This window comes from Xenopus laevis, chromosome 7S (assembly GCF_017654675.1).
Source record: "Xenopus laevis strain J_2021 chromosome 7S, Xenopus_laevis_v10.1, whole genome shotgun sequence".
NCBI classification, from domain to species: Eukaryota; Metazoa; Chordata; class Amphibia; order Anura; family Pipidae; genus Xenopus; species Xenopus laevis.
The window spans coordinates 4,833,405-4,860,010 of NC_054384.1; the positions used below are offsets into that span (position 1 = coordinate 4,833,405).

Below are 26,606 nucleotides of genomic sequence, written 5' to 3' on the forward strand. Positions count from 1 at the left end.
GCAAGAATATGAGCTCGCTCTGCATATGGAGACGTCACCGTGCGCGTGGAGGACGTAAGCACCATGTTGGGTAGGGGCAACAATACAAATGAAGTCTTGTATTCGTCCTTTTAAATTATACTACTCAGAATAGCTGAACATTGAGCAAGTGAGATCGGTCCGCTGTTACTTTCGAAGGCTTGGCTACACTTTAGCGCCGGGCTAGGGATAAGTTTGCCCAAACGCCGAATGACAGCTTCCGGTCTAGTAAATCCCGGGCGCGTTCGCGCTGCCGGAAGTGGAGGGAGCGTGGACTTGGTGAACGCGCGCCTCCGCGGGGACCGGAAGCGGAAGCGGCGCGAGGAGTCTGGGGGAACCGGAGACTGAGGGAGAGCGAGGTGTTAACGTGCGAGGTATGTGGGGATTTCCCGAGCGTGTGGGACGCTGCTGAGGGGCTTTGTGGGGACACGGGACAACGCTAAGATGCTGGGGGAGCGGGTTTACTTCTATTCGCTCTCACACTGCTTGTGCCATGGAGTGAGTGTGTAAATCCCCTCGGGGGGGCGAGGAGTCCCTGCCTTGCACGGTCACTAATGATTGTACATGAGGTGGAATCCACAGCCACACAAATCGCCACTTCAATACACACTGGCCTGAAACACATTGTAGCTAAAGGGGAAGTTCACTTTACACTCTCACTCTGCTACTTGCACCTCTCCTGAGCAATCCCCTGCTGCCCTTACTTGTTCTTTATCATTGTTCTGCCTCTTCTTGCTCTCAAACTGCAGTTTGGTAGTTTTCTTTTTCTATCTGCTCAGGCTTCTGGCTTACACACTGCAGCTCCATTCCTAAGCAAATGAAACCCTAGCAATCACACAGCCTCTACAATCCCTAAACTGGCAGGTTTGCAGAAAACAATGTACGTAAAGAAACAAATAACTGCTAGTTCTCTTATATGCCTCTGTCTACATCATGCTAAAGGTTTATTTACAGGTGAACTACCCCTTTTAAAGGTAACAGACATTCTTCACATTTCAAAAACCTAGCTTAAAGGGATATTGTCATAGGAAAACATGACTGGGGGCAGCTGGGAAACTGACAAAATGTCTAGCCCCATGTCAGATTTCAAAATTGAATATAAAAAAATCTGTTTGCTCTTTTGAAAAATGGATTTCAGTGCAGAATTCTGCTGGAGCAGCAGTATTAACTGATGCATATTGAAAAAAAAAAAAAAACGTTTTCCCATGACAGTATCCCTTTAAAGGGCTTAAATTAACTGTTGGTATGATGTTGGTTTTCATTTTTTATTATTTGTGGTTTTTGAGTTACAGGTGTGGGACCTGTTATCCAGAATGCTCAGGACCTGGGGCATTCCAGATCATGGATCTTTCCGTAATTTGGATCTTCATACCTTAAGTCTACTAGAAAATCATATAAACATTAAATAAACCCAATAGGCTGGTTTTGCCTCCAATAATTTTCTTCTGATAGGAGCACCAGCCTGGGATGTCGGGTAAGTATATGCACTCACTTGAGGGTGCCTACATTTTTGTACCCCTAAGTAAATAGGCCTTTCCTTCTCCTTTAAAGGCAAACCACTCCTTTAACAACTACAAAACTCACCCACAGAATAAGGCTGATCTAGGGTGTTCTAGTTCTGCTACAGAAGGAATTGTTAGAATGCTTGCGATCTATAGCAGCTTTGTTCAACTTTTTGCATGTTTGTGTAGTGGGATATATCAAAATAATGAAGTCCTACACAACAGGCTGTGCAGCCATAGACAGGCAGCCATACTCATTCCCTGGGGGCACATCTGCCTTTCAGGCCCCTTTTTTAGACAATTTGTGTATCATTTCTAGTGGCTGATATAAAATTAAGCGCTGTTTCAAACTGCACTTTCCTCTATTTTATATTATCTGTGCAATGTAATGAGTCTGGCTAAGCGCATATTTATAAAAGCAAAACCCGCCTATTGAGTTTTTCATGTTTACATGATTTTCTAGTAGACTTAAGGTATGAAGATCCAAAATACGGAAAGATCTGTTATCCGGAAAACCCCAGGTCCCGAGCATTCTGGATAACAGGGCCTGTACCTGTACTAGATAGTCATATACAGCATACTGCTGCCTGCTAACTATTCATTTATACTTTGGGTGTCAGATTGTATGCACCTTCTGGTTGTAAATAGGGATGCACCGAATCCACTATTTTGGATTTGGCCTAACCCCCGAATCCTTCGCAAAAGATTTGTCCGAATACCGAACGGAATCCTAATTATTACTTCCTTGTTTTGTGACAAAAAGTCACGAGATTCGGCCGAATCCTATATTCGGTGCATCCCTAGTTATAAACCAATCATTTCTAGTCTTAAAGTAAAGGCTTATAATTCAACTACAGGTATGGGATCCGTTAATCAGAAAGCTCCGTGTTATGGAAAGGCCATCTCCCGTAGACTCCATTTTATCCAAATAATCCAAATCTTTAAAATCGATTTCCTTTTTCTGTGTAATAATAAAACAGTAGCTTGTACTTGATCCCAACTGAGATATAATTAATCCTTATTGGAAGCAAAACCAGCCTATTGGTTTTATTTAATGTTTACATGATTTTCTAATAGACTTAAGGTGTGTTGTTGAAAGCAATATCTTTTTTGCTAGTTAATTTTTTCTGCACTGCTGGTTTGTAGGAGAAGCTCTTCTTCAGAGATGTACTTGCACTAGTTACCAACATAAGTATTATTTGCAATAAGGATGAGTTGGATGGAACGTTTGTGTAACAAACAGGTGCTTGATCATTGGGCTCAGAGTCTTCCTGCTGGAGGAATACTATGCTGAAGCATGGCAGGGAATCTCAGCTGACATAAAGCAGGGCAGGACTGCTGCTTACAATGGGGATCAGATAGGATCTGTGCAGCCACTGGGACAGAATGTTCTGTTATACAGATAGCTAGAATCTCAGCTGCCATAAAGCACGACATGACTGCTGCTTACAATGGGGATCAGATAGGATCTGTGCAGCCACTGGGACAGAATGTTCTGTTATACAGATAGCTAGAATCTCAGCTGCCATAAAGCAGGACAGGACTGCTGCTTACAATGGGGATCAGATAAGATCTGTGCAGCCACTGGGACAGAATGCTCTGTTATACAGATAGCTTGAATCTCAGCTGCCATAAAGCACGACATGACTGCTGCTTACAATAAGAATCAGATAGGATCTGTGCAGTCACTGGGACAGAATGCTCATTAGTTTGAGGCACAAATTCAAGTTTTAGCCCTGTTTGTGAGTAAATACCCTACTTCTGGTCTGACACACCATAAAGAACTTTAGAGACCATTCTAGTTTGCATAGAAATGAGTAAGATAATCTAACAGGACAGGCAACAGATGCAACTAATCTTATTTATAAGTGGCTTGATGCATTTTTAAAGTGTTTATAATAAAATCTCTCGGCAATGGCAGCCCTGTTTACTTTGATTTTCCTGTAAATATGCAGTAAAACATTTTGAAATACGTTATCCTGCAAGGGGACCCTCAAGTGTTTATTTCTCAGTAGTTGCAGACAGAGTTGACTTGATAGGGTAACCTCACTCAGTAGGAAATGCTTTCCAGTTATCAGGGGACTTGATAATTGGTTGTTATTCTGCTTCCATATCAGGGTTTAGGGTTCCTTAGAGAGAAGGCAGACCCTGTGTCTGTTGGGGGCCCAGACAGCAAATGAACCCAATGGGGTTAGTCCTGCAGTTGTTCGGGTATCCACGGGTTACCCACAAAAAAAGCAGGTAGTCTGCGGGGCGAGGGTAGGATTTTCGGGTGCGAGTATAGATGTGTGTCCCGGGTCTCAGCTATATTTCTAATGTTATGTTATATTGTCTATATTTGACTCCTTTTAAAATTTGACAAAACACTAGGGATGCACCGAATCCAGGATTCGGTTCAGGATTCTGCCTTTTTCAGCAGGATTCGTCCGAATCCTAATTTGCATATGCAAATTAGGGGTGGGAGGGAAATAGCATGACTTTTTGTCACAAAACAAGGAAGTAAATGTTTTCCCCTTTCCATCCCTAATTTGCACATGCAAATTCGGTTCGGTATTCGGCCGAATCTAACGCGAGGGGTTTGGCCGAATCCAAAATAGTGGATTCGGTGCATCCCTACTTATTTTATATTGTCTTTATTTGACTCTTTTTAAAATTTTACACAACACTACTTTTGAAGACGTCACTTCCGGTTTGCAGCAACAGCACTTCCTGTTTAATGGTGGTCGGCGAGTTTGCAGATTGGGTTGTGGATAAAGCAGTTGCAGACTGGGGTCAGGTAGTAGATGCAAGTGGGTAAACATACAGTTTACGGTTGGGATGCGGGCTTCAGGTTTGGGTCGGGTCCAGGTGTCAAAAATTGGTTCTGCACAGGACTCTAACAGGGGTGTCTGTTTCTATCCCCAAATTCCTGTAGAACCTCGTATCTAATGACAATACGTGTAGGTGGGTGGCCAGTTTATTTTGGCTTCTTGGGAGATCAGGAAGCGTTATTCATTATGTGCCTTTTTAACTTTCAGACGATGTTACCCATCTAACACTGTGTGACAAGCTTATTAGTTCAGTAGTGGAAATGGTAAGTAAATACTAAGTATTTCATCATTTTCCTTTAAATGTGAATTTAAGCTGGATGTGTGTGTGTGTGTGTGTGTGTGTGTATATATATATATATATATATATATATATATATATATATATATATATATATATATATATATATGTGTGTGTGTGTGACGAGCCCTAAGCTTAGCTTCTCAACAGCCAATCAGAGCCCACTGAGCATGTGAGTGTCACAGACACTTTCCAAGATGGTGACCCCCTGTGACAAGTTTGAAGTCCTGGATCATTGCTGCTATTGACAAGCTGAGACTTTAGCCTCGTGCAATAAGTTCACTATATGATATATGCTATTTTAAGCAACATTAATTTTTAGGGTTTTTATCCTTTAAATGGCCTTGTATCACAAGTAACCCTGGACTCACAATTAGTCAGTCAAAACAAATATCACAATCTGTCATACCTGGTTGTCAGGCTTTGTGATCAGAAGATTCCAACTGTTCTCATAGCACTTCTGAAGTCTCAGTGCAAAAAAGCTCTCTGGACCTTTTGGTTCTGGTGATATACTTTATAGCAGTGGTTTACATTATAGCATAGTTTGGAAAACACTGCTTAACAGCCCAGAAGGTTTCCGGAATACCCTAGTTATGGTGTTAACAAGGACAACCTATGGTTGACTGTGCAAAGTTTGAGCCTAGTCCCTAAATAATTATGAGTTTGTATACCAGTATGGACAGGGTCATTAAAACAGAACTTTCCCAATTTACAGGTGCCATAAGCCTGCTGATTTGATGGTCTCCTTCCCTGCATGTGAAGGTTTGCCGTTTGACTCCTCCTCCATGAACCGACCATAAAGCAGCGACCCTGTGAGTGCAGCACTGAGCTCCTAGTGAGTAACTGGTGAGAGAAACACGCAGAGAGGGGTGAGTGGCTTCTCCTTTGCACGCCCCATTATGACCTCTCCGGTTGGCTGCACTCGCCCTTATTCTGCTGTGGCTTACAATTCTATTGCCCTGACCATTTGATTTCTCTCCCCTCAGTAAGTCAACATGGAGGAGTCTCACTTTAACTCCTCGTATTTCTGGCCTGCAGTGCCCACGGTTTCTGGACAGGTAAGTGTTGCTTCTCTTCTTGGCAAAAACTGCAATCTTTACTGCACTTGAAGTGAGGCTGCTCAGCACAGAGAAATAACTATGTCCTCCCACCTGCCTATACTTATCACCTGTCCATACTTATATTTAGAGAACAAATTTAATTTCAACCTCCAGCACTATATGGCAGGGTTCAACAACTCCCATGAGCCACATAGACATGGTTCCTAAAATATTCTTCCTACTCCTATACATATTAATATTTGCTCCTCCCAACCAGCTCTATGGTCTGCCTCTAAATTTGTCCACTTCTGCTATTTGTGTGTTTATATAGTTTTGTTTTTTCTCTTATAATATGGGAGGGATCATTCTGAACAAAGCACAGCAATATTAATTGGAAAATGGGCTGCCTTGAGCTTTCCTCCAAGTTTCAATAAAGATGAGTTTATTATCAGGGGTGTCAAACTTGGCCTTCAGCTGTAACGTGAAATATTTTATTTATCAGGCTGAGTATGCCATTGTGAGTGCCATTCATGTATTACAAGCAATAATGTACCCCCTACTGTAAATGATAAGGTGGGTTGTTCTGTGACCATATAAAGGCACAAGGCTGCAGGCTGAGTTATACAGGGAACTCTGAGTATCACTCATGTATTATAAGGGATAATGTACCCCCTACTGTAAATGATAAGGATATTAGAAGTCACTGAGGGGTTGTTCTGTGACCATATAAAGGCACAAGGCTGCAGGCTGAGTTATACAGGGAACTCTGAGTATCACTCATGTATTATAAGGTATAATGTACCCCCTACTGTAAATAAGGGAATTGAAAAAGTCGAGCATTTTGAGATGGCTTTATTAAAGGGACAGTTTCGTGTAAAAATAAAATAAAAAAAATAGATTGGAAATAGAAATGTTTCTAATATCTAAAAAATGTAATGTATAAAAGCTTGAGTGATGTGTAACATAACAGAACAGAACACTACTTCCTGCTTTTCAGCTCTCTAACTCTGAGTTAGTCAGTGACTTTAAGGGGGGCCACATGGGACATAACTGTTCAGTGAATTTGCAATTGATCCTCAGCATTCAGCTCAGATTCAAACACAAACCGTTATGACCCATGTGCCTCCCCACTGAATTCTTTGGTGTGTTACTGCCTGGTGGAAACCAAGAGAGCTGCAAAGTAATGTTCTTTTATTTTTATACTGAACAATTCCTTTATCAGCCTATTGGCTGTAGTAAAGCTACGTTTTGCATAAGGTGTCAGTGTCCTGGGGTGTAGTTCACTGGATGCTTTGTATCATATCCAGATCACTAGGGCAGCAAACACACACACACACTTGGCTGGAGACATTCTCTAAATCACAGTTTCAGGCTTGGCTCTTTCACATCGCTTTTAGGCCTTGAAGCCGGGTTAAGCAAGTTAAAATCATTGCTATGACATAATATAGATCGTGCTACACTTGCATTTATAATACAAAAGGAATGTAACAGTGACTGTATTTCTGACAACAGCAGTGGAGTCTGTACAGTAGAACTGATGGAAACAGTTGTAACTAAGATACTGGCCCTTCAAGAAATTTGCATATCCCCCATGTCCCAACAATCTATTATCATATTGATTTGCCCCCACTGACTAAGAATATTGCATTGTGCAGAATACACTACTTTCTTCTATTTCTATTCTGCGTTATTTGTTGGGTGATCTGCGTCCCCTCTTCTGTTTTGGTGCCTCTGCATACAATTTTTCCCTGATCATTTCAACCAGTGTGTTAATAACATTAATTCTCAGCATAGCGGTGGCATTATTTCCCCATATTAGACAATACAACACTCGTATCCCTCACAGCAGATTGACAACTCCATGTTCCTGAACAAAGTCAAGGAGCAGCTGATCCAGGAGAAAGGATGCAACCTGAGCTCACACTACCCAACTTTCCTGACTGTTCCCACCTCCATGTCTCTGCCTGCGGGGATCAGTATGGACACAGACAGCAAGTTGGAGCTCCATGGAATCCAGCAGAGCCAAGCCTCTGTCACGCAGAACATCACTGTGCTACCTGTGCCCACCACCGGCCTTATGACAGCCAGTAAGTGACTAAAAAAATTGTGCTATGCCAGCCGTTGCTTTGGGTCAATTTGGTCTTTCTGGAAAAAGACTTTCCATTTTAATTGGTTAACGGGATATGGTCATAAGAAAAAATGTTTTTTTTTCTAAATGCATCAGTTAATAGCGTTGCTCCAGCAGAATTCTGCACTGAAATCCGTTAAATTTATATTTAATTTTGAAATCTGACATGGGGCTAGACATATTTTCAGTTTTCCAGTTGCCCCCAGTCATATAACTTGTGCGTTAATAAACTTGTCACTCTTTACTGCTGTACTGCAAGTTGGAGTGATCTCACCCCCCCCCCCCCCAGCACCAAATCCACTATTTTGGATTCGGAACCTCCAAATCGCTTGCGAAAGATTCGACCTAATAACGAACCGAATCCTAATTTGCATATGCAAATTAAGGGGGAAGGGGACATATTTTTACCTCCTTTTACATATGCAAATTAGTGTTCAGCCCGAGCAGAAGGATTCGCCCGAATCCTGCTGAAAAAGGCAGAATCCAGAACTGAATCCTGGATTCGGTGCTTCCCTACTAACAGAACAATGGGAAGGTAACCAGATAACAGCTGCCTGGTAGATCTAAGAACAGCACTTAACAGTAAAATCCAGGTCCCACTGAGACACATTCAGTTACAGTAGGAGAAATAACAACCTGCCAGAAAGCAGTTCCATCCTAAAGTGCTGGCTCTTTCTGAAAGCACATGACCAAGCAAAATGACCCAAAGATGCACCTACACACCAATATTACAACTAAAATAAAACACTTGCTGGTTCAGGAATGACATTTAATATGGTAGAGTGAATTATATGCAGGTTAAACAGTGTCATTTAGGAATAAAAACTACATAAAAATCATGGCAGAATCGCAGATCCAGTCTTCGTAGTCGTCCACAGTTGCTCCCCATCTTATTAGGCCATCTTTTAAAGTGACTGTGCATGCACAGTGTGCTATTAGCCTGTTTATATGTTATCAGATAGTTGTAGAAACATTCACTCTGTATATATTGCTGCCTAAGCCCAATTATCTGGTAGCAGCCCATTGCATGTTCTGTGAATCAGCAGAAAGAAGGGCTGGTGCATGATCCCAAAACATGATATATAGACTTCCTGTGCTACTTTTTATGTTAAACAGTAGAGGTGAAAAACTATTTGAACTCTTACTCATATTGCAGTATATTATTTCATAACTTCAACTCATGTATCCTCATTCTGTTGCATGTATAACATTTATATTTATTTCTATTTCACGCTGCATTAAATCTCACTTCACAGCCGGCCTGGTGATTACATCTCCTTCTGGATCGTTTGTGACTACACCGTCATCTTCAGGCCAGACATTTCCAATCACTGCACCATCGACTATGATCGTCTCTGCGTTACCTGGTTCCCAGGCTCTGCAGATGGTGTCCGATCTCGCAAAGGTCAAAATCTCTGAAGCGGGTACTGCAGGAACCCTCAAAGCAGGCCGGGGGCGGAAGAAGAAGCGTCTCCCAGAACCCACATTGCCTGACCTTAATGACCCCTATGACCTTTCCAATGAGGATGATGATGAGCATCAAAAGGATGGGAAGACCTATCGGTGAGGGATAGAGCAACTTTGTTTAAAGGGGAACTATAGCTAAAATTAGGGATGCACCGAATCCACTATTTTGGATTCGGCCAAATCCCCGAATCCATCTTGGAAGATTCGGCCGAATACCGAACCAAATCTGAATCCTAATTTGCATATGCAAATTAGGGGCAGGAAAGGAAAAAGTTGAAAAAAATTAGTTTGCTTCCTTGTTTTGTAACAAAAAGTCACGTGAAATCCCACCCTCCCCAGAATTTGTATATGCAAAATTAGGATTTGGTTCGGCCAGGCACGAGGATTCCGAATCCTGCTCAAAAAGGCCAAATCTTGGTTGAATCCCGAACCGAATCCTGGATTTGGTGCATCCCTAGCTAAAATGTAATATAAGCTTCTTAATACTGAAGTAAGAAACTTTCTAAATACAATCAATTAAAATTTCTGAATTATTTCTGAAATAATCAAGTTTATCTTCACTATTCCTCTCTCAGCATCTGTTTCTCTTCATTCTGTCTTCATGCGGCAGTTGGGTGTCAGATGGCTCCCATTCCTAGCAGATGTATTAGAGCTCACTCAAATTCCAATACAAACAAAATAACTGCCTTTTGCACAAATCCTGCATGTAGAGAGACATGATGTCTGGTGAGTTTAATAGAGTGAGCTCTAATACATCTTCTAGGCAAAAGGAGCCCCCTATAAGATATATTGGATCTAACTGTCAATGAATATCTGACACCCAACTGCTGCATGAAGAGAGAATGAAGAGAAACAGATGCTGAGAGAGGAATAGTGAAGATAAACGTGATTATTTCAGAATTGATGCAGAATATTTAATTGATTGTAATTAGAAAGTTTCTTATTTCAGTATGAATAGATTTTGCATATTTTTCTTAAAGGAAAACTAAACCCCCAAAATGAACACTTAAGCAACAGATAGTTTACATCATATTAAAGAATCTTACAAAACTGGTCTATATATTTAAGTAAATCTTGCCCTTTTACATCGCTTGCCTTGAGCAGCCATTTTGTGATGCTGCCTCAGAGATCACCTGACCAGAAATACTGCAGCTCTAACTGTAACAGGAAGAAGTGTTGAAGCAAAAGACAGAACTGTGTCTGTTAATTGGCTCATGTGACCTAACAAGTATGGTTTGTTGGTATGTTTGTGTGAAAAAGATTTGAGGGGCACACACCTGGTTAATTACTTCGGTTGATTGGGTGCACCTCCCGTGGTGTCCTTCCACACCAGATTGCCAAAGCCAGAGAAGAGATGGGCAGCACTCCAGGACAAAGAGCCGTGCGAGGCTCGAAACGTTGCTATGCTGCCCTACTGTATGTGAATAAAGGCTTTTTTATCTTATCCTGGAGTGCTGCCCATCTCTTCTCTGGTATGTTTGTGTGCTCCATGAATCGTATGATCCCAGGGGACGGCCTTATTTTTTAAAATGGCAATTACTCTCTCATCTCAGGGGGACACAGGCACTGTAGGGTTAACTTCACCTTCCGGGAGGAAAGGACACTAAAAAGCAAGAACTTTGACAGCCCTCCCTGGGGCCAGCCCGCCTATCCCAGCAGGCCACACCCCCCCAGGAGGCTGTCACACCCCAGTTCTTTTAGTGTCCTCATGGGAGGAGGACACTCTCCCCTCAGGGGAGAATTTATTATTTATTATTTTATTATTAATCATTTATTTAGTTATTTCTTCAATTATTATTTTTTCCGCAGGTTCCCCGGGCAGGAATTCCGGTTCAGTCCCGGTTGATGCAGGGCAATTTCGATAGGACAGGAGCTCCTGCTCTGTTCCTTGCGCCCTTAGGCACTTGGAGACAGGAGCTACGGCTCAGTTCTCTTGGCTGGGGGGGGCAGCGGCTGGATTCAACAGCACTTCCGCACCCCTAGCCCAGCAGTGGACGTTTCCACTCACACGCTGCCATCCTGCCGCTCTCCCATGCCTTTTGGGGACGAGCGACAGGTTCTCCCTTCTCAGGCGCCATTTTGGATTTTCGCGCCGTTCGCCGGTGACGTCACCGCGCATTCGTGCGCACCTCCCATTTTCCTTCGCGCCTTTCCTATTGACGGCGCAGTCTTCAGCGGCGCTCCCTCCGGATCACCTCGCTGTCGCAGGCTCCATCTGGACCACTCTTTCCCACACAGGCAACTGGCGGGTTAGCTTCCTCTTCCATAGGCAAGGTCCGCACTCTTGCAGGGCAGGGTTGGGTCCAAGAAGTTACAGGCTCATCTCCAGGGACGGCTGTCATTCCTCAGGCCTGTATCAAGTTACATATTTTCTCTTCTTGACCCTTGGGCTATTTTGATATATATATATTATATATTTATATATATTACTATTCATATGGGCTATGGCAGACCCCACCAGGGAAGGTCCCAAGCTGCGTTCTACACAGTCATCTGCCAGGGTTCCTTCCGTCCCCAAGGTGTCCTTTCTGGCATGCGCCAGTTGTCGCGCCAGACTTCCCCTGGGTCACCCTGAGCCTACTTGTATGGCATGCTCTCAACCTTCCCATGCCCCTGCTTCTACGGACAGCCAGGGTGCATCAGATTCAGTACCTGAACCCCTCTGGGCACGAAATTTAGCAAGTTCCATTTCTTCCCTCCAGGGACTTGCGCGGCTTCCTGAGTCCTTAGACAAGTTCCTCGCCCAGCTTGCTTCCCAACCTTCCTCAGTGGTAGCTGGGAAACGCAAGACTTCTAACACCTCCTTACTTCCGGACTCCGACGAGGAGTCGGAACTTGCAGAGGATGGCCAAATTTCAGACAGGGATTCTGACGAGGATTCCCATCGTGAACCAGAGGTTCCCGCAGCTATCTCTGACGTAGACAGTTTGATCGAATCTGTTCTTGAGACTCTCAACGTGTCTCCACCTGTCTCGGCCGATCCGTCCACGGATCTTTTTAAGAGACAGAAAAAGTCTGCTAAGTTGTTCCCTTCACATGACCAACTTTTCTCTGTAGTCAAGGATGAGTGGGCCTCTCCAGAACGCAAAATCAATCTTTCCCGTCGCTTCGCCCTTCTCTATCCTTTTCCCAAGGACGACACTGATCTTTGGTGCCTCTCTCCTACAGTCGATCCACCTATCTCCCGTCTAGCCAAGTCCACCACCATTCCAGTTCCCGATGCGGCTGGATTCAAGGATCCTATTGACAAAAGGCTGGAGGGATTCTGCAAATCCATTTTTTTCGCCTCAGGTGCAGCCCTCAGACCGACCTTCGCTACCGCCTGGGTCAGTCGCGCTTCAGAGGTTTGGGCCGATCAGCTCTGTCAGGCTGTTATAGATGGTTCTGACCAGGCCTCTATTTTACAGCTGGCGGAACAACTCAAGGAGGCTTCCCAGTTCCTCTGCCAGGCATCCTTGGACTCGGCGAAGATGATTGCCAGGGCTTCCGCCACTTCCATAGCGGCCAGACGTTTCCTCTGGCTCAAACATTGGTCGGCGGATTTGACTTCCAAGAAGTCTCTGTTTCTATTCCCTTCGCAGGCAAGGTTCTATTTGGCACTGAGCTAGATAAAATTATCAGCCAGGCTACAGGGGGCAAAAGTACCCTCCTTCCACAGAACAAGCCTAAGCAGCAGTCAGCTAATCGCCGTTTCTCTCGATTTCGCTCCTTTCGCTCCAAACAAAATAAGACTCCAACCACAGAAAGGAGCGCCCCTTCCTTTAGGGGAAAGTGGAAGAGACCTACCTGGTCCGCTGGCAGACAAACTCAGAAACCTTCTGCCGACAAAGCATCCTCTTCCTGAAGGTTTGACCACCTCCCGAATCGAGAGGGTGGGAGGGCGTCTCCTCTCCTTTCGGCAGGTCTGGTCTCACTCCTTCGTAGATGCCTGGGTCCACGAAGTGCTCCACCACGGCTATTCCATAGAGTTTCGACACCCTCCTCCGGAGAGATTTCTCTCTTCTCCCCCACCGTCCAATCCCGTACGCAGAGCAGCCTTCTTCAAGGCCATTTCCGCCCTCCAACAGGCAGGGGTAGTGGTACCTGTACCCAAGGAGGAGGAGCGGCAGGGATTCTATTCCATCCTCTTCTGCGTCCCCAAGAAGGACGGAGGGATACGCCCCATCCTGGATCTCAAGAAACTCAATCGTTGCCTCAGACGTTTTTCTTTCCGGATGGAATCCATCCGTTCCGTCATTTCAGCAATGGAACCAGGGGAGTTTCTTTCCTCGGTCGACATCAAGGACGCTTACCTCCATATCCCTATTCTCCGGGCGCATCATCGCTACCTGCGATTTGCCTCTCTGGGGAAGCACTTCCAATTTGTGGCTCTCCCCTTCGGCCTGGCCACGGCTCCTCGGGTCTTCACCAAGATCCTGGCCCCAGTTCTAGCCCTCCTTCGGTCTCAGGTGGTATCAGTGACCCCCTACCTGGACGATCTCCTCATCAAGGCTCCATCAGTCCAGAGGAATCGGTCCGATCTGTCCCTCGTGATCCAGACTCTGCAACATCACGGATGGATCATCAACTTCAAGAAGTCGTCCCTGGTTCCCGCGCAGAGAATGACATTCTTGGGGACTCTCTTCGATACCCAGCTCTGTCGCACCTTTCTTCCAGCGGACAAATCTCTAACTCTACGCAGCCGCATTCTCTCTCTAGCGGACTCGCCATGCACTCCTCTCAGATCTTGCATGCAGGTACTGGGGTTGATGGTCTCTGCGATAGACACCATCCCTTTTGCTCAGCTCCACACTCGTCCCCTTCAGCGAGCCATCCTGACGCACTGGGACCCAGAGGTAGCGTGTCTGGACTCTCCCATCACCCTCCCCTCTCCGACGAGGACTTCCCTGAGGTGGTGGCTTCAACCAGCCAATCTCAACCAGGGCAAGCCATTTGCAATCCTTCACTGGACCATCCTCACCACGGATGCCAGTCTCCGGGTTTGGGGTGCGGTGTGTCAAGGCCAGACAGCACAGGGCAGATGGCTCCCCTCAGAGACATCTCTTCCCATCAATGTCCTCGAACTCCGAGCCATTCGCCTGGCTCTCCTTCACTGGACAGACTTCCTCAGGGGCAAGACCATCAAGATTCAGACGGACAATGCCACGGCGGTGGCGTACATCAACCATCAGGGAGGGACTCGCAGCAGGGGAGCCATGCAGGAGGCCTCGCGCATTCTCTCCTGGGCGGAGAAGTACGTACCGGCCATTTCCGCAGTCCACATTCCGGGAGTGGAAAATTGGACGGCGGACTTCCTCAGCAGGGAAACTCTCGATCAAGGAGAATGGGCCCTGCACCCAGAAGTGTTCGAACTTCTGACCGACCAATGGGGCATGCCAGAGGTCGACTTGATGGCCTCCAGGACCAATGCAAAGACTCCGCTTTTCATGTCTCGGTCACGGGATCCAAGGGCCATAGGAGTAGACGCGCTCACGGCTCCATGGCCGTTCCACTTCGTTTACGTCTTCCCCCCCTACCTCTCCTTCCCAGGATACTGAAGAGGATCAAGCGAGAGGGGGTCAGGACCATGCTAGTGGCTCCATACTGGCCCAGGAGGGCCTGGTTTGCAGATCTCGTCAATCTCGCAGAGACGGAGCCCATCCATCTTCCAAATCGTCAGGATCTTCTAAGCCAGGGTCCAGTATTCCACCCGAATATTCATCTGTTCCATTTGACGGCCTGGCTCTTGAGACCTTAGTCCTCAAACGGCAGGGGTTTGATGACCGAGTGATAGCGACCATGATTGCTGCCAGAAAACCTTCCTCCTCTCGTATCTATTACAGAACATGGAGGACTTACATCACTTGGTGTACCGCTCACTCTTTTCCCCCGCATCGCTACAGCACGGCCCGTATACTCGGATTTCTGCAGCAGGGCCTCGACAAAGGCCTTCGCCTTGCCTCCCTCAAGTCTCAGATCTCTGCCTTGTCCGTACTTTTCCAGCTCAACATTGCACTGAAATCTCCTGTTCGGACCTTCCTGCAGGGAGTCGCGCATCTCGCCCCTCCCATTCGGGCACCTGTACCTGGTTGGGACCTCAACCTGGTCCTGTCGTCTCTGCAGGGTGCTCCGTTCGAGCCCCTCGCTCAGGCCTCGGATGTACTTCTTACCTGGAAGACCGTGTTCCTCCTCGCTATCACGTCTGCCAGACGAGTATCCGAGCTAGCAGCACTTTCCTGCCGTTCACCTTTCTTAATTTTCTACCAGGACAAAGCTGTGCTCCGGCCCATACCCACCTTCCTGCCTAAGGTAGTATCGGCCTTCCACCTCAACCAGGACATCGTGGTGCCCTCCTTCTGCCCACACCCTAAGTGTTCTAAGGAAACGGCCCTGCATTCCCTGGATGTGGTCCGCGCTCTCAAATGTTATGTTCACAGATCCGACTCCTTTCGCAGGTGTGATGCTCTCCTCGTCATTCCCACTGGTCCACGGAAGGGTCTGAAAGCTTCCAAGACCACCCTTGCCAGATGGATACGATCCACGATTCACCGGACCTACCAGATCGCCGGTAGACCTTCCCCCCTGAGGGTCACGGCTCACTCGACCAGATCACTGGCGGCTTCCTGGGCAGCGCGGAACATGGCGTCCGTGGAGCAGATCTGCAAGGCTGCCACATGGTCTTCCATCCATACCTTCACCCGCTTCTACCAGGTTCATGTTGCCTCCTCCTCTGAGGCTGTTTTCGGCAGGAAGGTACTGCACGCTGCTGTGCAATCTTCAGCTTGATCTACCCACCCTTCTGGGGACTGCTCTTGAACGTCCCTACAGTGCCTGTGTCCCCCTGAGATGAGAGAGTAAGATGGATTTTTGTCTTACTTGTAAAATCCTTTTCTCTCTTCATCGAAAGGGGGACACAGGCACGCCCATCCCTTACGATTTCAAGCTTGGCCGCGGAAGGTTCCTTAGACAGTCCTGTCTAGATCCAGCATCACCTCCTGGTGGGGCTTCCAAGCCCTAGTGTGTTTAGCTCCTTTTTTGTCCTTGTTGTGTGGACATCCATCAAGTTAGCCCAAGGTTCTTCCTTGGTCAGTTCTAGTTAATTCCTCAGTTATCTTTTACACTTTCAACGTTCTGGGGTGTGACAGCCTCCTGGGGGGGTGTGGCCTGCTGGGATAGGCGGGCTGGCCCCAGGGAGGGCTGTCAAAGTTCTTGCTTTTTAGTGTCCTTTCCTCCCGGAAGGTGAAGTTAACCCTACAGTGCCTGTGTCCCCCTTTCGATGAAGAGAGAAAAGGATTTTACAAGTAAGACAAAAATCCATCTTTTCTATTTATGATTACCCAATGGCACATACTACTAGAAAAGTATATTATTATGAAAATGATTTATTTACATGAAGCAGGGTTTTTACACATGAGCTGTTTTATGCAATATCTTTTTATAAAGAACTACATTGTTTGGGGGTGTAGTTTTCCTTTAAGTCAGAATGTTATAGTGGGACTTGCCCAATCACAATGTCAGCTTGGTTGCTAATGCGCTTGTTTGTCTTTCAGGTGCCGCATGTGTTCCATCACCTTCTTCTCCAAGTCAGAGATGCAGATTCATTCAAAGTCTCACACGGAAACAAAGCCACACAAGTGCCCGCACTGCTCCAAATCATTTGCTAATAGCTCCTACCTAACCCAGCATGTGCGTATTCACTCTGGAGCTAAGCCCTACTCCTGCACCTACTGTCAGAAAGCCTTCCGCCAGCTCTCTCACCTCCAGCAGCATACACGGTAAGGCAGGTTGTGGGTTGGGGTTATCTATCACTGATTTAGGAGATTCTAGTGTCTGCCGGTACCAAGTTAAGGGGTTAGGGTTCACTTCGCAAGCCCAGGAACTTTGGCACAGTTATAGAATTATATAGTGAATAAAGTACCCCCTTTTGTAAAATATAAGGATTTTATAAGCTACCGAGGAGTTTCATGACCATATAAAAACACGCGGTCGAAGGCTGAGTGTTTTTATAAAGGTCATGGAACTCCGAGGTAACTTCTAATATCCTCATATTTTGCAACTGGGGGTACTTTATTTATTATAATACACAAGTTTTAGGGAGTCATGTGACAGAAATGACATCAGAACTCCCCGTTTATGACATCAGAACTCACCGTTTATAAGGATATAATTTACAAGATATTCATGGCTTTTGTGTATTATAAATGTTTATATACCTTTGCCTGTTCTCTGTGAGTTAGATGTGAACAGATGGATATTGTGTAGTGGTGCATGTGGTCAGAAGGGTGACTGTGTTAGCTGAGGGGGAAGTACACAGTATAAAGACAGGATGGAACATGACTAATGGCCACAGTTATGTTATTAGTCATGTTGCGTTTCAATGTGTGTCAGGGCTAACGATTTGCTTCATTCACATGAAGATTTTCTTTGTCTGCATAACAATTTTCCAGTCAGTTCAAATCTCATATTAATATGGCACTCAGGCTGGGAATACATTCTTTAATGTATTATTGTTATATTTAATTTTGAAAACTGACATTGGGCTTGACATTGTCCGTTTCCCAGGTGCCCCCAGTCATGTGCTCTGATCAACTTCAGTCACTCTTTACTGCTGTACTGCAAGTCGAGTGATATCATCCCCTCCCTTTCCCCCCAACAGCTGCCTGGTAGATCTAAGCACTCAGTAGTAAAATCCAGGTCTGACTGAGACACATTCAGTTACATTGAGTAGGAGAAACAACAGCCTGCCAGAAAGCAGTTCCATCCTAAAGTGCTGGCTCTTTCTGAAATCACATGACCAGGCAAAATGACCTGAGATGCACCTACACACCAATATTACAACTAAAATAAAACACTTGCTGGTTCAGGAATGACATTTAATATGGTAGAGTGAATTATATGCAGGTTAAACAGTGTCATTTAGGAATAAAAACAACATAAAAATCATGACAGAATCCCAGATCCAGTCTTCGTAGTCGTCCACAGTTGCTCCCCATCTTATTAGGCCATCTTTTAAAGTGACTGTGCATGCACAGTGTGCTTTTAGCCTGTTTATATGTTATCAGATAGTTGTAGAAACATTCACTCTGTATATATTGCTGCCTAAGCCCAATTATCTGGTAGATGCACCTACACGCCAATATTACTACTAAAAAAACACATTTGTTAGTTCAGGAATTACATTTTATATTGTAGAGTGAATTATTTTCAGTGTAAACAGTGTCATTTAGAAATAAAATCTACACCATAAAAATCATGACAGAATCCCTTTAAGATCACTACATTCAGCCGGCACTGGACACACATCTGCAGTACATCTGTAACCGCTTGCCAACACACATGTGAACCAGTCACTAATTAGCTCTATTAAACTAAGTTGAAATAAAGAAAGCAAATATCTGATTGGTTGATTGATATGGTTACTGAAAAGGGCAATTCCACTCCACATTATGCATTAAACCACCAACAGCATATACTTGAGGGATTATACAGGGGTTGCATTCAGCATACTGCAAACTACTGTTCATATCATTCCTAATTATTAGAATTTCCAAGCGTTGTTATCCTTGTGCAGTTGGCTTTAGGGTATTTACAGGTGCTTGCTTATAGGCTGTGTTCTCATGGTTAGAAAGTGGTCTCATTATGACCCCATTACCCTCTTGGTTTGAAGGGTTTCTTAACATGATCTCTGAGCTTCTATAGCAGCCCAAGGCAACCACAGCCCTTTAGTAGTAAAGATTTGTGTCTCCAAAGATGCCCCAGTAGCTCCCCATCTTCTTTTCTGCTGATTCACTGATTCACATGCTCTGTGCTGCTGTCACTTACTGAGCTTAGGGACCCACTCACAATATACAGTACACATAGAATAGAAATGTCACAATATAAGGCTGATTAGTAATTAATACACATAATTACTACATGGCAGCACAGAAACCAGTGCAATTAGCATCAGAATTAAATAATCAGCAAACCTGTAGCATCAACTTATATTACAGCCAGGGAAGCTCATTTTGTGCTGGATAATTAGTGACGAGCCCTAAGCTTAGCTTCTCAACAGCCAATCAGAGCCCACTGAGCATGTGAGTGTCACAGACACTTTCCAAGATGGTGACCCCCTGTGACAAGTTTGAAGTCCTGGATCATTGCTGCTATTGACAAGCTCAAACTTTAGCCTCGTGCAATAAGTTTACTATATAAAATAGGACATTTTTAGCCACATTCATTTTTAGGGTTATGTTCTCCTTTAATAAATATTTATTTGCCCTTCAGTCCTATCTTATTTCTGTAATTAGTATTTTGTAGATTTCACACATGCCAGATTTGTCATGTAGATGTCAATTAATACAAGTATGAGGCCAGAGACAAGGAAGGAATGAGTGCGTAGAGATAGGGAAGGATATAAATATGTCCAGATGTATAACAGGCAAGAGTCAGGATAGGGAGGAATGTGTGTTACATGTGAAGGTGAAAAAGAATGGAGAATGAAATAATACAAGTATGAACACTGTACCAGAGGGATGAGGATGGGTTGTAGAAGACACTGTGAGTGGACATAAGAAAGGGGTTTAATGAGTGAATAGATGTCATGGGTTGTTGAGTGTTACCAGGACATTGTATGTCTCATGGTTTAGGAGAATTAGTTTCCATTCAGACTCTGTGCCTTTGATATAAACTAGGGATGCACCGAATCCAGGATCCGGTTCGGGATTCGGCCTCTCTCAGCAGGATTCGGCCGAATCCTTATGCCCAGCCAAACCGAATTCGAATCCTAATTTGCATATGTAAATTGTGACTTTTTATCACAAAACAAGGAAGAATTTTTTTTCCCCTTCCCACCCCTAATTTGCATATGTAAATTCGGTTCGGTATTAGGCTGAATCTTTTGCGAAGGATTCTGGGGTTTGGCCGAATCCAACATAGTGTATTCTGTGCACCCCTAATATAAACTGTGCTGTGTCCCCAACTTTTTGATTCTTCATAGTTCTGGTATAGAGTTCCCAATATTATCCCACTGCCACTTAAAGGGGTTGTTCACCTTCCAAACATTTTTTTCAGTTCAATTGTTTTCAGATTGTTCCCCTGAAATATTTTTTTTCTATTTATTTTTTACCGTTTTTTTTTTCTTTCTAAAATCTAAGTTTATTTTCCCTGTCTCTGGTGTTTGTCTGGCAGCTCAGTAGTTCAGACGCACTCAACTTTGCTACATTTAGTTGCTACATTTAGTTAATACATTTCTCAGCAGTAGCTGTGGAATATTAGCATTTATTGTATCAATTCTAACAGCTGCCTTTAGGGTGGTGGCACACGTGAAGATTCCGGGGAGATTAGTTGCCCTGCGACAAATCTTATCTTCTTCGGGCGACTAATATCCCCGAAATGCCTTTTGCCGGCAAGAATACGAATCGATGTCGGGAAGGCATTTCGTGGAGATTAGTTGCCCGAAGTACGTGAGATTTGTTGTTAAGTGACTAATCTCCCGAGAATCTTCACATGTTCCACCACCCTTAAGGAAACCCAGGGATTCTGCTCAGCAGGGACAAAGATAAGAAATGTATCAACGAAAGGTATCAGTTAAGAACAGTGCAGGGTCGACGACCCCTCCCTCCAGATCTGCTGAAAAAAAATGGCACTTTACACTTAAATATTCTATATAAAAAAAAATTACAAATAGAAAGTAATTGAAATAAGTAATTATTTCTGGTGAACTATCTGAAAACAACTAGATGTTTGAAGGTGAACAACCCCTTTAAACAGGAACACTCCGTTCCTCAACTCTGCTATGGTGATGCATATCTGTACCCACTTCCAGTAGTAACAGCAGGTCACGTGTCTGTTTATTGCACATTTGCTTAGCAACCTACATTCTACATGTGCCATACACCTTCCCAATGCACTCTCACACGATTCCATTCACGTACAGTTAGTTTAGGGACTAATACAGGCTCCTCATTGCTCTCCAGCGCTGTTACCTGCACTCATCCTCTCAATACACAGGCACCACATTCATCCACTCGAGGCAGCTCCCCTTTCATCTAGATCATTGTCCCATGTAGTGTCCAAACTCCATTTAAAGCCGCCTGAAATCCAAACACCTACCCACTGTGTCATTCCGGCAGGATCCACCTGAAGGTTCATGGTGCTGTATCCAAGCCCCACAAGTGCCCGCACTGCTCCAAAACCTTCGCCAACAGCTCCTACCTGTACCAGCACGTGCGCATCCATTCGGGGGCAAAGCCCTACAACTGCAGCTACTGTCAGAAGGCCTTCCGCCAGCTCTCTCACCTCCAGCAGCATACACGGTAAGGGGGCAGGAGAAGAGAGCTGGTCATCAGGCGATACCCGAGAATTTTGTAACTTTCCCTTTTTTTTTTATTTAATAAACTGTATTCTCTTGCATTTAAAGGAACAGTTCAGTGTAAAAATAAAAACTGTGTACATAGATAGTATGTGCAAAATGAAAAAAATGTTTCTAATATAGTTAGTTAGCCAAAAATGTAATGTATAAAGGCTGGAGTGACTGGATGTGTAACATAACAGAACAGTACACTACTTTTCAGCTCTCTAAAGTTAACCATAGATGTAACAATAACGATCTATCTTGAAAAAGATGTTTCCAAGAAAGATCGTTCATTTTAGTACACACGTGTAGAGCTGAATGGTCAGATAAACAGATAGAAACAATAGAATTCTACCTGAATCTTACGATTCAGCACTAACAATGCCCAATGTTTAGATGCCTTCAAAGGTGCCCGATAAACGAGCTGACCGATATCCAAGTCTTCTGTCGGCTCTTTTTTTACAACCATACATGCACCGAATATCGTACGAAAATTCTTTCTTACAATATTATCTGTGCGTCTGTGGCTCACCTTAACTCTGAGTTAGTCAGTTACTATAAGGGGGCCCACATGGGACATAACTGTTCATTGAGTTTGCAATTGATCCTCCGCATTCAGCTCAGATTCAAAAGCAACAGTTATAACCCATGTGCCTTCCCCCTCAAGTCTCTGATTGGTTACTGACTGGTAACCAATCAGTGGAAACTAAGAGAGCTGAAAAGCAGGAAGTAGTGTTCTGGCTATTATGTTACACATCCAGTCACTTCAGCCTTTATACATGACATTTTTGGCCAACTAAATATATAAGAAACAATTTTTATTTTGCACGGGCTATCTATTTACCCAGTTTTTATTTTTATACTGAACAATTCCTTTAACATTTTGAACAAGAAAAAAAGCAATGTCTGTAGTGAGAAAATGTTCTTTATACTCTTTCTTTATTTCCTGAATATGGGGCTGTTAACCACATCCTCTCGCATTGGAGCAACCCGTTTACTTTGACTCACATATAAAAGGTGGGATGCGGGAACGAATGATGATCCTTCCCTGCCTGTTTAACATAAATCCAAATGATGGAGGTCTTTCGATCTGTGAGACTATCTGCTTTAGGCTTAGTGTCTATTGCCAAGATCATGTGACTAGTTTAGGAACCACCATATCACCCTGCATTACATACACATACCCTCCCTGCCTTTTGATCAGCTCAGCATATCTTTATGCACCCTAAAATGTACAGCATGCTCTATCATTGTCTCCTCTTTCATTGATACATGAAGGGCTATTTTCAGTTTGCTTCAGAACCCAGTCCATATGGACATATTCCTTTTCTTTCAAGCACAGGCTCACATCTCTAGTGCCAGACTTCATGCTGCTCTTTGGGAGATACAAGGCTACGATTGGATTACCAGTATACATTATACCTCTAGCCTATCGAAGCCTTTCTTTTCTATAGCATGCTGGGAAACACACTCTGGGGGTGGAGTTTAGCCTGGTATCTGATCCTTGTTTTGTTGATTCCAATATTTTCTGTTGATTTGGCATACACAATACAGTTATGCAAAGGGGAACTATCACGAAAATGAAAATTTAATGTAAGCTTCAGCATACTCCGATAAGAACCTTTCTAAATACAATCAATTAGAAATTCTGTACTGTTTCTGAAATAATCAAGTTTATCTTCACGGTTCCTCTCTCAGAATCTGTTTCTCTTCATTCTGTCTTCATGCAGGAGCTGAGTGTCAGATAATCATTGACAGTTATATCCAGTATATCTTCTAGGGGGGCTCCTTTTGCCTAGAAGGTGTATTAGAGCTCACTCTATTAAACTCACCAGACATCATGTCTCTCTACATGCAGGATTTGCGCAAAAGGCAGTAATTTTGTTAGATTTTGTTTGTACTGGAATCAGCTATTTGAGTGAGCTCTATTCGATCTTCTGGGCAAAAGGAGCCCCCTATAAGATATATTGGATCTAACTTTCAATGAATATCTGACAATAGCATGAAGAGAGAATGAAGAGAAACAGAAGCTGAGAGAGGAATAGTGAAGATAAACTTGATTATTTCAGAAACGATGGCGAATATTTAATTCAGTATGATGAAGCTTATAATAAATTTTAATTTCCATGATAGTTCCCCTATAAGAAGTAAATGTGTGAGTGCTCCAAGTGCACAAATCAATTCAACTCCATCGTCACAGCAGCTGCACCAATAGTAGTATACCTGTATAGCATCCATCACCCAGCCAGGCCTAATGCATGACATTTGCAAACACAACAGTTCAGCCATTGCCCGATTTGAGTGTACACTTAATGGCACTGGAGGGAGCGAAGAGTCCACAACATGAGCAAACAAGGAGCTAAGAGCAGTGTCAAGGGTCCATTCTGGCCCTGTGTTGTATTAAAGTCCAATGCTAAATTATAAGGGCTTCACAGGCATTACCCTACAGGCGGTGTTGTCTCGTTGGTTTTTATTTGGGTGAATATGGGCAGGTAGCAGAAGTGGAGATTTATTGGGGCAGTGAATGTAGCAATTTCATGTGTGGATAGGGCTATGGAATGCGCATGATTGGGGCAGTGTCAGGGCTTAGTCACAATTATAACCAGGAGTAGTCAGTTTCCATTCAGACACTGTGCCACAATATGTAGTGTTATAGAGTGCCACGTCTCCATCCACTCCCCACCACATTAACACACACTATATTCCTATTACATACAAAAGTAATAATATTCCAGGGGTGCATTGCCTTAACTGTGTGCCAGCTGCTTTCTATATCACATTCCCATTCTCCAGCTAGCCAGGCTTCTCAACATCATAGTTACCACTGTCCTATACACGACACTCTCTTCTCTTTTTCCACATACAAGTGTCAGCTGTCCTCTTCATCATTGCCCCATGCAGTTATGAATCTCCATCTAAACTGCCTGATAAACCCAAAGACCTACCCACTGTGTCGTTCTGGCAGGATCCACACGAAGGTGCATAGTATTGTATCCAAGCCATACAAGTGCCCGCACTGCTCCAAAACCTTCGCCAACAGCTCCTACCTGCACCAGCACTTGCGCATCCATTCGGGGGCAAAGCCCTACAACTGCAACTTCTGTCAGAAGGCCTTCCGCCAGCTCTCTCACCTCCAGCAGCATACACGGTAAGAGGGCAGGAGGAGAGAGCTGGGGGAGCCCCGACACCAAGCATGTACCCTCCCCCCCTACCAGTTGCATGCACACGTGTCTGAATGGAAACAGGGTTAGGGGAGGGATATCATCCTGTCTGTCCATTTCACCCCCATTAATCCCTCCCCTACCTCCCTTACTAGCAAACACTTTACATTGACTTTTACTGTTCTAACCTCTTTCTTTCCTTCTTTCTTTCTTAGGATTCACACAGGAGACAGACCATACAAATGTGTTCATCCTGGCTGTGACAAAGCTTTCACCCAGCTTTCCAACCTGCAGGTATGTACTCCTCTTGCCTACTAGAAATGGCTTACTTTTATCAAAGGATATCTGTCTTGCGCTTTACTACTGGGATCTGGTCTTCCAACTCTTTCTTTATGGGAACCTGTCCCCCACCCTCTTCCATCTCTCTTCCAGAAAGCCTGTCGCTCCAGCCCCAACTCCTCTTCCTGGGAACCTGTCTGCCCTTTCCAAACTCTTCTCCTGGAAACCTGTTTACCCTTTTTCAGTTCTCTTCTCTTGGGTACCTCCAATCCCAACGCCTCTTCCTGGGAACCTGTCTACCGTTCCCAACTCTTCTCCTGGGAACCTGTCTACCCTTTCCAAACTCTTCTCCTGGGGACCTGTCTACCCTTTCCAAACTCTTCTCCTGGGGACCTGTCTACCCTTTCCAAACTCTTCTCCTGGGAACCTGTCTACCCTTTCCAAACTCTTCTCCTGGGGACCTGTCTACCCTTTCCAAACTCTTCTCCTGGGAACCTGTCTACCCTTCCCAACTCTTCTCCTGGGAACCTGTCTACCCTTCCCAACTCTTCTCCTGGGAACCTGTCTACCCTTTCCAAACTCTTCTTCTGGGAACCTGTCTACCCTTTCCAAACTCTTCTCCTGGGGACCTGTCTACCCTTTCCCAACTGCTCTTCCTGGGAAACTTTCTGCTCTTTCCCAACTATTCTCCCAAGAACCTCTCTCTCCCATCCCAACTCTCTTTCTGTGAACTTTTCTACTCTAACCCAATTCTTTTTTTCTTGGGAACCTGTCTCTCCAATCCCGACTCTAACCTCTTGGGAACCCTTTTACCCTTTCACCCTTTCCTAACTCTCTTCTCCTGGACACCTGTGTACCCTTTCTCTTGTATCCTGTCTTCTTGGTCCCAACTTACTCCTGGAATATTTTGCCCATCTCTCTGTGTTTCTACTCATCTGAGTACAGATAAAAATGGAAATTTAGGAGGACAGCTCTGAAGACAAATAAGCTGAATCTTTAAATTGTTCTACAATCTGACATATTAACAGCATATTAACAACTAAAGCAGCTCTGGGAGGGGGGGTCGCTGACTCTTTAAATTGAAACATTTAGTTGATACATTTGTTATCTTTATCCCTGCAGAGCAGAATCCCTTAGTTTAGAATTGATACAATAGTTACTAATATTCCAGAGATGCTGCTGAGAAATGGATCAACTAAATGTTGCAAAATTGTAACAGTTCTGAATCTGCCTCTGAATTACTCAGCTGTCAGAATGAGACAGGGGCATTAAACTTTAAACTTAGATTTTGGAAAAACGGTAAAATATAAAAAATGGAAAGTAATTGAAAAAAGTCTTTATTTCTGGTGAACATTCAGAAAATAATGGAACTGAAAATTGTGTTGGAAGGTGAACAACCCCTTTAATTTAACCAGTAATGTTCTGTGTGACACTGTATCAAATGTTTTATCAAAGTCTAAGTAAACCACATCCACTGCCATCCCAGAATTGGGGTTCCAGCTCACCTTCTCATCAAAAAAATTTAATTAGTCTGGCAAGATCTATTACACATAAAACCATGCTGGCACAACTCACAGTATTATTATTTGC

The 26,606-nt window shown here is 44.2% G+C and overlaps 1 protein-coding gene across 22 annotated transcripts in view; it reads left to right on the forward strand.

Annotated features, from left to right (window-relative positions):
- Nucleotides 1-233: 233 nt before the first annotated feature.
- The window catches only part of MGC78849 (uncharacterized protein), a 30,041-nt gene continuing 3,668 nt past the window's right edge, over nucleotides 234-26,606 (forward strand). Inside the window, exons 1-10 of one of the 22 annotated variants that reach the window (XM_041570456.1) lie at nucleotides 234-392; nucleotides 4,538-4,593; nucleotides 5,344-5,474; nucleotides 5,615-5,686; nucleotides 7,488-7,755; nucleotides 9,053-9,359; nucleotides 16,793-17,017; nucleotides 21,356-21,538; nucleotides 24,542-24,724; nucleotides 24,953-25,031. In XM_041570456.1, the coding sequence (XP_041426390.1) occupies nucleotides 5,624-5,686; nucleotides 7,488-7,755; nucleotides 9,053-9,359; nucleotides 16,793-17,017; nucleotides 21,356-21,538; nucleotides 24,542-24,724; nucleotides 24,953-25,031 (1,308 nt within the window). In that variant the 5' untranslated portion in view covers nucleotides 234-392; nucleotides 4,538-4,593; nucleotides 5,344-5,474; nucleotides 5,615-5,623. 22 annotated transcript variants of the gene reach the window in all.